The sequence below is a fragment of the Corvus kubaryi genome, unplaced genomic scaffold (genome assembly GCF_017639235.1).
Source record: "Corvus kubaryi isolate FWS band 111438036 unplaced genomic scaffold, C.kubaryi_AGA036_p1.0 37394, whole genome shotgun sequence".
Lineage (NCBI taxonomy): Eukaryota > Metazoa > Chordata > Aves > Passeriformes > Corvidae > Corvus > Corvus kubaryi.
In genome coordinates, this window is record NW_024581133.1 from 13,161,652 (window position 1) to 13,176,941 (window position 15,290).

Genomic DNA, 15,290 nt, shown 5'->3' on the forward strand with positions numbered 1-15,290 from the left:
CCAGATAGCAATGACCTCCTTTCCTGTGAGAAATCCTACCAGCAATATACAAAAACAACCTGCCTCTGAAAAGGTGACTGTACATGATCCAGTGTGGTTATCAGCAGGAGAGCAGAAAAACAATGACTTCACACCCCAGAGTTGCCTGCTGCTCTAATCAGGTACATACACACAAACAAACCCCTGGAAACTCAGGCAGATGCAAAGAAAAAGCAGCAGTCTGAAACAGATACTTCATCCCCAGCATCACCTAGTCACAACCTGCATCCAAGGAGGCCAGTCAAAATGTTTTCTCTTCAATCTGTAGCTCTGTAGAAAGCTGTACATATTTCTTGAGATACTTCCATTGCCTTTACTTTCTCAGTAAAAACACTAGTTACTACAGAGCAAGTATCTGCTGCTTTTTCCCTGGCTGTAGGTTGGTATCCTCCGCTCAGAAAGCGCCACCACAGATGTAATGATTTTGATGATGACCAACGCTCTTTGGTTCTGACACTCCCCTGTAGAGCCTCCCCCCATGTCTTGGGGCCACTCTGTCCAAACCAGGACACGTTGCCTACAACCTGGTACACTATGTCAGGCATCAGTCTAGTTTTTATGTGGAACATCAAGAAGCTCTATATCCAATTTATATACCTACACATTTCAATGAATGTCACTCAGAAGCTGGATTCTAGATATGTCCCTCTGAAGTTATTACAAAGGAATTCTCTTCCTGCTTCACTGTATCCTCACACGAATCACACTGCTTTCTGTGTAAAGATATGCAAATAGATCTCTGTGTGGTTTTTGTCCCTTGCATCTTGCCAGGCCTCCATGGATTCAAACTTTGGTCTGAAAATTCCTGGAAGGTGGGTCTCTGTTGCTTACTGATACTGATTACAAGACTTTAAGTCTCAAATACCATTCAAAGGAGGACTCTCCAAATTTCTCTGCCACAGTCAGCAGTATCTTTGAAACTCAACAATGTCAGCAAAATAAAAAACCCAAAAGAACAAGCTAGTGAAACACCAGGATTAGGGACCTACCAATCTATTAACTTCAAAGTTAAAATTATTCCCTCCCTAGGAGAAAATAAATAAATAAAAAGGGAATAAAATTATCCATTCCTCAAGTCTAGCACATCTGGTTTAAGACAATCACTTGCCAGCAGCAAAAACATACAGTCTACACAGTCCCCTTGTATCCATAGTGGCAGCTCCTGCAAGCTTGTAATTTCTGAGCCATCAGTATTATAATGGAATTTCAGTTTTCAGACAGATCATCCCACATCACCCCTCCCCCTCCTGGCTTAGCCGAGGACCTCCATGTTCATCTGTGGTCTCTCATTGACTTGACAACACATACCAGGAGTCTCTCCCCTGAAGCTCTTCTCTCTGCTACTTGCACTCTTGGCACATCGCTGAGCCCAGGAGCTGTTTTGCTCTTTGAAGGGTGGGTGGGAGGGAAACAGACCGGGGCGGGGGGGGGGGGGGTTGGAGGGAAGGTCTAAGCAGAGACAGGAATGACAACAGACACGCGGACACTTTGTTCCTTTGTATAGAGCTCCCCTACATGATAAGAAGAAAATGATTTTTTTTTTTTTTTGGTAAGATGTTTGAATTGAATGTACTCCAGACATTAAATACTCTGGCAATGCACCTCAATTAAACCACAAGAAAAAAAAAATTAACCAAAAAGCTGATAAAGACAGGCTATGCAGCCCAGCTTACACAGCTTCCTGGGCAGAAAAAAACAGCATGAATAGCAAATGATTAAGAACCTATTAAATGAAACAAAACAGAGTTCTTGGTTTATCCAATCCCCAAAACAACTGGTCTCCAAAAATGGGTTAGAGCCAAGAACCTTAGAAAGAGGTAGGCTCTCATTAAACTGACAAACAATGCTGGCACATAAATCAGTCCAAATAATCAGGTAGGATGAAAACCAGATGTCTGAAAACCATAAGAGAAATGAAATTGCAGGTGGACTCCCAAGAACAGCAGCAGAGGTGAGAAACAACTGCTTTAGATGGAGTTTGATTGGCTTTCAAAGGAATATATGGATAGTTGCTTATGACATGGGACTAGACTTTGCAACACAAGAGGTCCCATCCTATTCCTATCCGGGAATTTTATATAAAAATACTGGATAAGCACTAACCAACAAGATTAGTATGTACCGTGTGTCCTTTATGTGTTCAACAGACATGGTATACCTATACCTACTGCCCTTTTCTGTGTTAGCTTCTGAATGTTCTTCTAACTTGTTGGTTAATATTCTTAACACTTAGTACATGTAATCTATGCATCAGGTGGCACCAAGTGGCCCAGCAGCCAGTAAAGCAAGGATTAATGATTTACAGACTAAAGGAAGGAGATACAGGATGACTCAAAGACCTCCTAATCCATATTAAGCGTATCAAGTGAATCTTCAGGACACCACACTTAAATATGAATGACTTTCTTCCCTTGCGTCATGGCAGTAAAGTAAGATAAGAGGACTCAAGTGTTTACTGAAGGCTCAACAAACTGTTTTGTGGGCAAATAGGGATTTTGGCTGCGTAAGTACTGCAGGACTGCATTTAGACTTGAAATAATAAACTCAGCTAAATCTATACATGGCTGTGTGCAGAAGAATGTTTTTTAACAGGGACAAGATATCCAAGTAAAATTGACTTACAAGAAAACATTGAAAGGATCTGATGGGAAGCAGCACCCATTCACTGCAGACTGGATAACATGCTGGGCACTTCCCCTTAAGCTCCCACACTTTCCAGCCTGTATTCCCACATAACTCCCAGAGGAAACTGACAGAACTGTGAGCACCCAACAGAAACCCAGCTTCTTACAGCTCAATGTATTCTGTCAGTACAAGCAGCATCACAGCACCAACAAGAGGTGAACCAGCTCTCATCTACCCCCTTTCTAAAATTCAGCTGCAAGCTCTCAGCCTTCCCAAGTGCTACTGCCTTATACTGTGATGCATTTTTAAGTTATTTTATCCCTTTCAAAAGAAAGATGAATCCACTCACTTTTATCCAGTTAGAGAGATGAATTCACACTTAAATTGAAGAGCAACAAAACAGAAAGAAGAGTTGCTGTACGGAATAAGCCCAGTGAGAAGAGGCTACTGAAATGTGGAGGAGCTGAAAATACTATCAACACTTGCCAAAGGTGAACCTGTGTGGAGTGCAAGCTTCTGTCTTTCCCTCTTCATAAAAAAACCCAAACCATATGAAAGGTGATGCAGAAGGCCAGTAGTTTTGCAAAATTTATTTCGACCAAAATATACAGCAGGAATGAAGATGCTGGTATGATGCAGCACTCTTCTGAAGCCTTGCACTTTTGATTTACACATGCAGAGTGCATAAGCTTACTCACTGTGAGCTCATGCAACATCCATCTCTGCACACAGAAGAGAGAAATGGTAACTGGTTAATATAACAGAAATGAATTTTGAGAGGTCTTAGCACCCTTAGGTAAAGAAAAAGGACTTATCAAAACTAACTCACATATTTATATGCCTGTTCCCCACATCGCACTCCAAGACTACTTCTCCTTTGGTGTGTAAGAATAGCTCATGAAAATATTCAAAGAAACTGAATGTTTTAAAAACAGAACAGAAGCTTTCAAAGGAGAACAGATTCCAAACATTTGATATTTTCCTGAATATTTGCTTACCACCCTTATTTTGTTAGGGAAAAAAATACAATACACAAATACTTGATGCAGCTACATACAAAGCCATCCAAATTTCACACTCCGCAATCTGTAGATGATGATATTTCCGGGCATCTGCAGCTTGGCACAGCATGGAAGCCAAGCAGATTTGTTGCTGAAGCAGGCCATAAATTATTTAATAAGAAATATATTTAAGAATAAGGCTCCCATCTCTCTCCCGCACAGCAGCTGCCACTGTTGCTGTGTCTGTGCGAGTGGCTGCTGCTCAGGGATTGGCCACCCCGGCACGTCTGTGCCATTGGCTGCACTGCCAGGCTGCGTCACCGCTCCCGGCCGTGGCAGGAGCTCAGAAATAGGTGTGTGCATGTTTATCAACCCCAGGCAAGCCAATGCCATCATGCTTCAGCTCAATCAGAGTAAAACACTTCAGCAGAGAGAGTTAATTAAAACGAGATATTTGCAGAAGGCAACCCTGCAATAACAATTACTATGGGGTGAATCCTGTAGGCACTTAGGAGGTGAAGGGATTCAGCTCCCTGCAAATTACTGTAATCGTTCAGATTATGGAAATACTCATACTAGATCATAAATCTGTTACTCATCTTCAGGCAACTGGGCTGAGGATGATTATTTCTTTCCCCCTCCCCCACAGGGTACATTCTGTAAATGAATTCAAATCCAGCTTTCATCAGACAGCTCCCTCTCCCTTGCTTCTAATTGCTTTCTCATTACACGGTAGCTTTGAGACTTGACAACATAGACTCACAGTGGCCTTGGTTACTGGTTTCATACATATTCAGATACATTGTGCCTCTGTAGAAATCAGGCTTGCTGCAGGAAGGCCCAATATTTATGCATTATTCTGGAAAGAAAGGTGTGATGGGCAAGATTGTACGTGCAAAATAGCTGCATCTATAGGGAACAATTCAACCCCTCACCCTTGTCAAGGCAGTCATATACGTATGCAAACAAGCAGACCAACACATATTGTAAGATAGTAACCGATGCTTTTTAACTGTGACACTGCCCACAAAACCAATATTCATACAGATATTTACTTGTTAAGAAGTACTTCCTTCAGCAATTGTACATGTAATGCACAATTTAAACACCACAGTCTTATCTCCAGAGGCAGTAGTAATGAATATAGTTTGCCACAGAGCAGCTACCGTATTCTCAGGTACAGCAGCATGGTCCATCAGGCCGCATCCACGCACACCAGTGGGGTACCTGCAGAGTCAGTGTCACACAACGCTGCACTGGCTAAAGTCCTATGTATGGCACTCACTTGTATTCATCATAAACCTCCTGCTTGGGAAGGGATGTCTCAGGGTGCTCTTCCAGGGTGTTGCGTATCCACGAGAAGGCATGCATCTGCTGGGCACGGCTGGACGACATGGAGATCTGATCACTGGGGAGAGAACGAGAAGTGCTGATGAAGACATGGCTCTACAGCTCCTCCTCACTTACAAGACTTAATAACTGTCTGCCCACACAGATGGAGAGACACCAGAGACAAAGAGGGCCTGCACCTCCTGCATTTACCTATTCCTTGAGCCATGGGCAGCAGTTTCTCCCTCTTTCATCCACAGTTTAACAAAGAGACTCCATGCTCCGCTTCTTGACTGATACACAGCTCCCAGTACACAGTGACAGGTAAGAGGTCTACCTCCCCTCTTAAATTTATTATTCCTTACTGGCCACCTCTAAGCTTCTGCCCACTTAGTTTGCCAGCTGTCCTCTGGAATCACCCAGTTTTCCCAGGAGATATTCAATGTGCTTCCTATAGGCACCTGCCTGCCTATAACCATCCTACCAGGAACACGTTTATTTTGTGACACTGATCTGCAGGTTGGTTTTCTAGAACTTCCTTTAGTCAAACAAGCATTACCAGAAATACCATCAGTTTTTTCTTTCATCCACCATCACATTTGTGTTGCTATTTTATGACTTCATACATAAACAGTGAAGGAACAATTACACTTACACTGTGAAACACTTTCTCTGATGACTCTTGCATTTTAGGAGATTTATAATTACACCTTTTCATGCAATAAAATAACCTAAAGTTTTAAAAAAACCCCAACACCTGATCTTCAGGAAAACAAGAGTACTTAATGTTTAATAAAGGTTGCTTCTGCTACCAACGTCATGTGAATGACTCCTCAGCAGTTAGGTGCCACAGGAAGTAAAGCAACTCTTCAGTACTAGCTGCTCACCCTTCCACTCACACACATACCTTTTGTCTCCATTGTTGGGACCCGAAGGCAGCTGAAGGTAGAGGTAGAGTTTCTCTAGATCTGTAAACTTCTCAACTTCTTGCTAGATAAGGTGTTTTGGTTTGGAAAAAACAAAAGGTGGAGAGAGGCAGGGGAGAAAAAAGCAAATAAGAATAGTTGAGCTTGACAGCTAAAAACTGTCATCTGACAAGTGTATTCCTAAATAATGTAATTTCAAACAAGAATATATTTACTTACATGAAAGAACATGACTGTGAGCACTATGTGACTAGAAATGTGATTTCCTATTTTATTTACACATCATCACACACCAGAAAGCACTTGTTACAATTACAAAATTCACATGCAATAAAAGTAGAATCTGAAAAAATGTCAACAACTGATCACTTCTGTAACCAGACATGTAACACGAAAACTTGGTCTTGTCAGAGCACACATGAAGCACCTCTGAGAATCCAGCTATGATGTAACAACATGGAATACCAGACCTGACACAGTGATCCACTATATTTACTAATAGTTAAGTGTCACAGGCTTTAATGAAGTCATTTTAAAACCTATCTATATACACATGTATTTCTTTGTTTCCTCTGGAAATCAGTTATTTGAAACTGTTAATGCACACAAGCCCTTCAGTTAACATCCATCTCAGTGATGCCAGAGTCCTCCAGAGGACACCAGCTGAGGATCAGACATGAGGGGCGGTTTTACCCAGTGTACGCAGCCAGTGATTCCTACACAGAGACCAGCTTTTGGTCATTTGAAACCAGCTACATGGACTTAGAAATAGAAGGAAAATCAGTTGAGGTAAGATGCTCAGGGCTTGCTTGGCAGCAGTGCAAGGAAAGCCATGCAGCAGGGAGCACAGGGGGTTTCCTTCGGGAAGATGCTACAGAAGCAGTGCCCAAGGCGGTGCACCATCAGTAGAGTTGGAGACTCACATGATCCTTTTTTAAGTCAGAATGCAGCTTCTGGATTACTGCTAATTCTCTTTGTCTTTACTGGTGTCTTACTGCCAATGTAACATTTTCCAGAAGGAAGAGAAAAGAGGAGGGACCAACATGGAGTGGCTCACTTCAGCAGAATGGAGTGGGGAAACTAAAAACATAAACTTCACTTTAAACTGGGGCTCCCTACCAGACCCAGTCATGTCCAGACCAACCTTACTGGGACAAAACTGACAACAGTACCAGAAAGAGGAGGTCCCACTTCCTCCTCCCTAACCCCAGACCCTGGGAAAGGACTGGTGGGACACAGTATCCAGGGAAGGATGCTGGGAGAGCGCAGGGCCTCAATAATCCCGGCGAGCAAACCACACTGCAGAACTGCTGCACAGAATGGGGCCACCAGCGATGCAACAGACCTTCCCAGAGCCAAGAGAAACACTTCCAGCAGCACACAGGTAACAGACACTGGATGTGCTGCTTTTATAAGCTGCATCAAACCACACCATTTGGTTGGGGTTTTTTTCCTCAAACTCCTGAAATTTGCTGACATCAATTTCTGTGTGGCTCTGCAGCAGCTTACACCGCAGTGGTACTCAGACCACCAAGTATCCAGAGAGGTATTTCTTAATAATGGGTGCATTTTGTCAAATTCTCTGTTCTTCCTTTCCTGTATGAATCACAGCATTTAAACTGGTGGGTGTTACTTTAGCAAGCCCATTACTGCAAAGTCAATGTTCTCCAAAGAAAGAATTTACAGAAAATTAGTAATTTTTGAGAAGACAGAAATTTAACAAGAAAATTTTTACTTCATTATTAGACATTCTCTTGTCCAAGGAACTTAGCTCTTTTTGTTTTAAATGGCAAAAGCCCAAGCAGCACACCAAAGGGCACTCTCTGGGTAGGATTACCTTGCATGGTAAGCACTAATCCATGAGAAAAAAGCATCCCAGGCAAAATAAATCCTGCCCCCCTCCCCCCCCACCCCCGCCCCATGACTCCAACACTGAAGTGGAAGACAAGTTCTCCCTTCCAAATCTAATGTGCCCGAGCACAACACAGAAGGCAAGGGTTTAGAAGAAATATTAAACCTTTTATCAAAATACACTGCAGTAGTCTCAGTGCCCACCGCAGTTGAAGCCATTCCTGTGTCATGGCAGGAGGAAGGGGCTGCGTGAAGGGCCCTGTCTGAGCCACTCTACTACACAGGTCCCACCTGTCAACCCCCCTAATTAAAGAAAAACAAAACTTCAAAAATCCCCAACAAAAAGGGAAAGATTTGACTGGGATTATGTTAGCAGAACCTTTTTCAAAGGATGTGAGTGAGCTGGTGACTCTCCCATGAGCAAAACTGCATCCCTACAGATGAGGTGGCTGAGGATTATGGCTTCCTCACATCTTTAGCAGAGGCAGCTGGAGAGTGATGGTATCTCACTGTTTGCACTCACACCCCACTCCTTTCCATGCCTGGCCCAAGGCAGCACTTTCTGCACAAGTCCTTCAGCTTTCAGTAACAGTAGCAGAGAAGCCCTGGGAAGGCAGGACCTCCTCAGAACAGGAGAGTTAAGAGGAGTCACAGGCAGTTCACAGAAGTAATCCTACCTGGGTGATAATTAGATAAACCTAAGCTTATTAGATGAGACTGAATCTATTTAGAGAAAATCATCTTAAAACTGAAGAAGTGGCAGCAAGGAGATGGAGTGTGACAGTCAGTGCAAGTACATTCAGGAAACACTGCATTTTGTTTAGTTAAAATTTGTTAAACGTTGTTTTGTTTAGGCTGTTTTCTCTACACATTTCTGAAACCCTCAAAACTTGGTTAGTCTTGTTAAGTACAGTTTCTTCTTCAATCTCAGCTGACATCCACCAGTTCTCAATGCTAAAGGTCTGGTGAATTCAGTAGTAACTGCAGTTACTGTTACTGCAATTGTTCAAAGCATCAAAACTTTCCAATTTTTTAATGTAATCAGAATCACAGAATTTGGGAAATTGGAGGAACACTTCAGCTGGCCTACTAACTGACCAAGAAAAAGGTTCATTCATTCTGAGCTTTTCTTTGTGCTAGGTTGCATGCATGTGGAAATAAATAAAAAGAAACAACAACACAAAATATACTATAAATTCCCTCCCCAATCTCCAAATAGGTCAATAGAGTGGAAAAAATAGGTCATTAGAGTGGAAGAGGGTCACAGCATCAAAAGGAAGAACATGATGCTGGCACCATCTTGGACAAACTCCCCTTTGTTCAGCCCGTTGAAGTTTATGCTACTGTTCTAAAAACCACAGAGCCTGTGCAACGTCTGGGGAAACCTTTTCTGCTACTTAAAAGGATCTAAGTAAAAATCCTGCTTGAAGTATCCTGACCTTAATTGACAGGTTCTATCACATCAGATGAAGACGGTCTAATTCTCCAAAGGCTACTTATAAATCATATTTCTTGAAGTTGCATTAGAAAAATGCACAAGCATGCTAAACTGCTTGCAGGACTGAGGTATAAAGCCAGCACAAAGCATCGCCTCTGGTACTCTTGCTCTTCACATGTTACCTTTATCTCCTGCAACTGCAATCATATAAAACAAAGGAAGATTCAATGAAGATGGGGAGAAGGCAGTGCTCATACTGATTTTCCCAACTTGGCTTCAATGTAGCCAAAAATCTATCAAGTACTCAAAATATCTCAGTGATCTTATATTCTGAGACAGAAAAACTAAGAACAAGGAATTAGAAACCTCAAGTCACAGCTAAGCAAAGACTTTCAGTAACATATAAAGGAACAGATATCTACTATTTCTGTTTTGACAGTTACCAAATATAGATAGGTAACTACAGAAATGCTTAAAATAAGCAGCAAACAAATTAAACCACAAATCAATGGCCACACAGATCTGCTCCAAATGAATGTCCTTTTGCTGCCTAAGACTGACATAGAACAAGATTTTCATATAAACAGATGCAACTTTCTTTTTCCTTCTAACAGGCATTTTGATTGAGCTAAATAAACACCTGTGAAATAAACCAGGATGACCAAAATGTTGTGGGGTAGGGGTTTTTTTAATGAAAATACCAGGTTTTGATTATCTGTTTCCATTCTGGGAGACACTAACTTGCCACTGCAGGTTTCCACAGCACAAAGAGACAAAGACCTATTCAGCGTAGAATGAGGTTAAGGACTTCATCTGTGTTTCAGGAAACAGAATTTATTCATGTTTCTGCTTGAACCAGAGAACCTAGAGATTTGAACATGAGTCCCCAAAATCAACTAATATCTTTCAGGTTTCCTGACCTTGGTGGATTGGTTCTCTCCTTGTTTTCTCTGACTGCTCATCTACTGTCAGGTCACAAACATTAGTCAAGCTTCATTTTAAAGTTGTCAGAAGGGATTACCATAGGACAACTCCTATGTTGACAAGAAAATAAGCATGTGCTTTTTCTGGATTGTTTACCTAGTCAGGCCAAACTTTAAATAAGATAGAGGAAGAATATACTAAGGAACAGTCAGAAGACCTGCAACTTCTGTAATGTACACAGTGCAAATGTCATTCAAATTTGAACTATTTCAAATGTCCATAATGAAAGCAGAATTACAGGTTATTTCTGCCCTCGAGTTTGGGTAAGGAGAGCTGAAGGCCAGGGGGACTCTGCAAGCTTTACACAAGACTACTGTTTTAGAGAGCATGGACTGCTCTATTTCTTTCCACATTTTGAGTATTTATAGTTACACTCTAATCAAAGTAAAAAAGGCTGTGCCAATGGCAATGTAACCTGCACCTATGGGCGGAAAGGCCCTAAAATTTGTCATACTTCAGCAGAACAAACATCTATTATTTAACAACTAGAACTAAAAATAGCGAAGTAGTCAAGCAATCATCTCCCCACTCTATGAATAGAGAAACAAAAAGCAAAGGTTAAATAAGTTACTCTAGGTCAGATGGCTTGTCTGAAATATTACCAAGACAGAAAATAACTAATACTGTAAACACCCTTTTATTCTAGAAAGCATCTAACAAACACATTTGATATGCTTTATCTGAGCAGAAGCAGGAACATATTTCAGGTGCTAAACATTCCAAACAAGCCCTAAAAATACATGGCAGCTTTCTTCTGACAATGCCCAAGCATAGCTGCCAAGGCTTCATAGAGCTTCTGCCTGTCTCCTGTAGGGCCCAACAGACAAGTGGCACCTTTGCTGCCACAGGACCGATGGACGCTGACCCAACACACCCTGCACCACCAGCAGCTCTGGTTTCCATGGCCATCGATCCAGCACTCTCACACCAGCACTGACCTCTTTCCAGAGGACTAAGGAAAGAAACCTTGGCCTTCTTGCTGAGTGATTATATGGAGCAGCCCAGTCTAAAAATCGGGTTCAAAAGTTCACTTAGTATGTGGCTACAAATATAACAAACAAAGTCTTAAGAGAATCTACTGCTAGACATGTTTACTACAGTTAAAAAGATGTTATAATGAATTTTTAATGACTGTTTACACCACAATTCTTGCTAATTATCTTTTTTGGATTGCACAGTATACAATGATTTTCTTATGATCTCCTAGAAACTGACAGTATGTCGGAATGTGAGTGGTGCAGTGTAACAAGTGAAAGGCAGGTAACTCTAGACTCTTGCATGAGCAGTTGCAGTCCCAGTGCCCTTGCACTGGCTGCTTTCCACAGCCCTCTGCTATGGGCAACCTCCACAACAGGCTGTTGCCACCAACCTCTGTTTCTTCCTAGTTCTCTCCTTGCTGAACTGTGTTGAACTTGGCAGCCTACAAACATTTGTGTGTGGCTCTGCACATGGGGGCTGTGACTGGTGCTACCAAAAGAGGGATTCAGAGCTACACAGCCACAGCTTTTCAGTTCAACGTGCTTTTAGATTCTGTCTTGCAGCTCGCAGCTTTCCAAAGCACCTAAAAACACAGAAACCATTTTGCTAGAATTCAGCTAAATTTTGATTTCGTCAAACTATTCTGATCTTGGATTTTTCTTTTTTAAACTACCTGAACAGCATTAGATCTACCTTTGCTAACCTAGAGTGGCTTTTCCACTGTTGACACGACTCCTCTGAACTCATCAGCAGGACAGACAAGGAGGCATCTGGAACAGAAAATTAGATCATCAGGACACTGCTGCTCTGTTCCAAGTCAAGCCATGGAGACGGCTTTGTGTCCAAGACTTCTCTGTCAATCCAATGGATGAGACCTACCCAGTACCCTCACACAAACTGATAATCCCTACCTCAGTACATAAAGTCCATAAATCTGCATAATTTAATGCAAAAATAGTCCTAGTGTAATTCCATTTTCTTAAAACAGACTGACAAAAGCAGATGACTGGTTAATCTCCTATTTATTTACTCCCTCTCCAATGCTACTTAGAAACACCTACACCAACTCCCATCTTTTTTCTACAGAAATACCTGGTGTTAAAAGTTTTACAAATGCACTGAAGACTCACATACAAAACAGTTAAGATCTTAAGGCACCTGCTTGGTGTTCACAAATGTCAATGAGGAATAAAGTTGAAAAAAATTACATTCTGCATCCCTATTTACATTGGGTGCATCCAAGAACTTTTAAACAGAGGTTAAATGGGGTCCAAAGTTTGTTTGCAACACAATACAGCTTTAAATCTTATACAACAATAAATTAAGACATTTTAAGGCAAGAGAATTCAGTACTGTCTGAATTAGCCTTTGATAATGTGACTTTGAGGAGTACTCTTAGTTAACTCAGCCATACTATTTGATAGTATCCAGGTGGTTGTCTATCACACTTTTTTATCTTATCCACTGGTACTTCTGGATGAAGTGCTGAAGGCAGAAAGTCAGGATAAGCAGTCCCTTCCAGTCCTAAGATTTATAAACTCCAGACTCTGATTTAAAGAAACTCGCAACCTGCTCACTATTAAAACCAAATAAAACCTCTTTGTGAACTAGTGCTTCCCAAAAATAATCTCTTATCACTGCCTAGATCCTGTTATTTTAATGCACAAATGAAGATGATGTTTTTGCAATCCAAGGGCCTTTCCCCTCTTCAAAAAACGATCTCTCTGCCCTAAGCAGCACAGCAGAGTTAACAGGACCTGTAGTGTTGCACATTTCTGGGAAGGTACCTGAGATGGTAACTAATTTTGATCACATTTAGTGGTAGTACCTTGAAGTACTGTTAAGGAAAGGTTTCATAATAGCTGTCAGTCTCCAGAGTCATCTATTTTGGTCCTGCAGCTCATTAAATATTGAAAAGCATTCTGGAGTTGTACTTACCAAAATGCAGTCCACTTTAGATTGTACAGTTTTGCTAGATGTGAGGGAAGAAAGAGAGAAAAGAAATACTGAATTAGTCTAAAATCAATGACAAAACCATTACATATTAGAATTTCTATCACTGCACTACAGGCTTTATATCTTGCTCTGAAATATCCTGCTAGTCTACAGAATAATACTCAGTCAGCTATTTTTACATATAATGTCACCCAAACATAACTATTAGAATTCTTGCTGTTCTGTTCTTTTACATAAGAACTGTATTTTTTTAATGAAATACCATTGCAACTAGGAGCTATTATCCCAAAGTGATATCCATCCTGGATGCATGCAACATTTTTATTGTAGCTCTTACACAATTCAAATGCATTTGACTTGTTTATCCGTAAACACAATTAACATCCCCCTCTCCCCATATTACAGTAAATCCCACCACTTCAAGGCACTTATTTCTAGCTTTCCAAAGAGCTGCTACAAGGCACACAACTATTATTCCACTGTTAACTTTGGAGTTTTCCAAGTTAATCTCTCTACCTCCCAGTTGGCTTTTTAAGATGACACTGGGTGGGGACTGAATTGAAATGTGCCATGAATGACCTCAGTGCATGTGCCAAGGTGGGCAATCAGTATGGAACTTATTATACTTCCTATATCCACACCCATGAGCAGCTTTTGTGCTTCTTAAGGGTGCTGTACTTCACATGCTTGGTCTGACAGCATTAGTTGAAGGCATTTTATCACTGCTCTGAAGGGGAGCAGGAGGTTTCCCATACAGAAAACCCCAGTCTGAACACCTGAACACTGAACAAGCATCAACCAACCATCTTTTTGAGTTCAGAGAGCAATTCTTTTCCTAGTGAAATAAAACATAATTCAATCTCCTCACACAACAAAACATCTCATGGAAGTTATTTTACTTCTGTATGGATGCTATCACATACAAAGCTAGACTAAGGCAGCTGATGGATATACTAAAACTGTAAGAAACAAGCAAAACAAACGCCTCTAGTGTCTGGTGGTGATAGGAACCAGCATCTACTGTTGCATTAAATGCTCAGAGGCAGGAGTTTGGTTGTCCTGCTTGTTACATGACTTCCATTTTGGAACAAGACAGTCTAAAAATCTGGTTTGTAGAGGCTGCTAATAGTGATGCCCCTTCCCATACAAGAACTGCTCATGTTAGAGTGACAGAATACAGTAAAATATTTCAACAGGTAAAAATATTTTACAAGTTCACTGAAGTAGATACGTCAGCAGACATCCCCTCCAGCTGACTTTGTGTAGGAGAAGCCATCAGGTGGGTAGACACTCAGAACACCAAAGAGACAGTAAAGCAGAGCTGCTGGGGATTTTTAAGAACAGGGAATACTAAGGATGGTAAAATGGAAGCTTTGCCTTGCCTTGGAAAAGATGCTCACATATACTGTAGCAACTGAAGAAGGGAACCTAAATGTCATTTCACTCATCAAAAACCACCGTTTTACCAGAAAAGTCAAAGGACACCAAGCACAGAAACCTGCTGCTGCTGAACTTTGCCAGGGTGTGTCTGACCCAAAGCTGACCAAATTCATGGGGACACAGCTGCTCCAGCAGCACTTCTTCACCCCAGACTCCACCTATTCACTGCCTCCAACCCCTAGCACGGTCCCACAGTCCCCATGCTGCTACAGATCAACAGCCTCTCCTACAAAGCAGCAGGCAACAAGAATCAGGCCTGTGTACTCATTCTTCTACCTAAACCTCTTCTACAGCTTCACATGACAGCTTATGCAGAAAGAGTGCATAAAGGACAAGGGGATGCAGGGTAAAGATATAGCAAACTTAGCCCAAATACAGCCTCTACAGACTTGCAGACAACACCATGCACTGGGCTTTTCAGGAGAGCACACTCCAGCCAGCACAGCTTCCCTTCTGCCAAACTGAGCATCAGCATGCCTATTTGCATTAACATTTTCTTCTTGCAAAGAGAAAGAGGCAAGTTGCCAGAAGGCAGCTGGACAGGAGATCCCTAGAGCTGTCCTTTTATCTCCAAATATCAGTCTGAGTCAGGAAATATAAACTCTCAAATTTAGTTCAGGCTCTTCCAGCTGTGATCTCTGCTCCTACAGCACTGATCAACAGTGTTGAGAAGCTGCAGCAGAGGAGCAATAATAGGGCCAGTAAGTACAGCTTCGCTATGTT

General features: G+C 41.6%; 1 protein-coding gene across 1 annotated transcript in view; it reads right to left on the reverse strand.

The window, feature by feature from the left end:
* The window catches only part of RFX7 (regulatory factor X7), a 50,164-nt gene that overhangs the window by 14,732 nt on the left and 20,142 nt on the right, over window positions 1-15,290 (reverse strand). The window contains exons 2-4 of the mRNA XM_042039216.1: window positions 13,110-13,143; window positions 5,902-5,984; window positions 4,951-5,073 (exon numbers count right to left, since the gene is read on the reverse strand). Coding sequence (XP_041895150.1) covers window positions 4,951-5,073; window positions 5,902-5,984; window positions 13,110-13,143 — 240 coding nt within the window. The remainder of the gene's footprint in view (window positions 1-4,950; window positions 5,074-5,901; window positions 5,985-13,109; window positions 13,144-15,290) is intronic.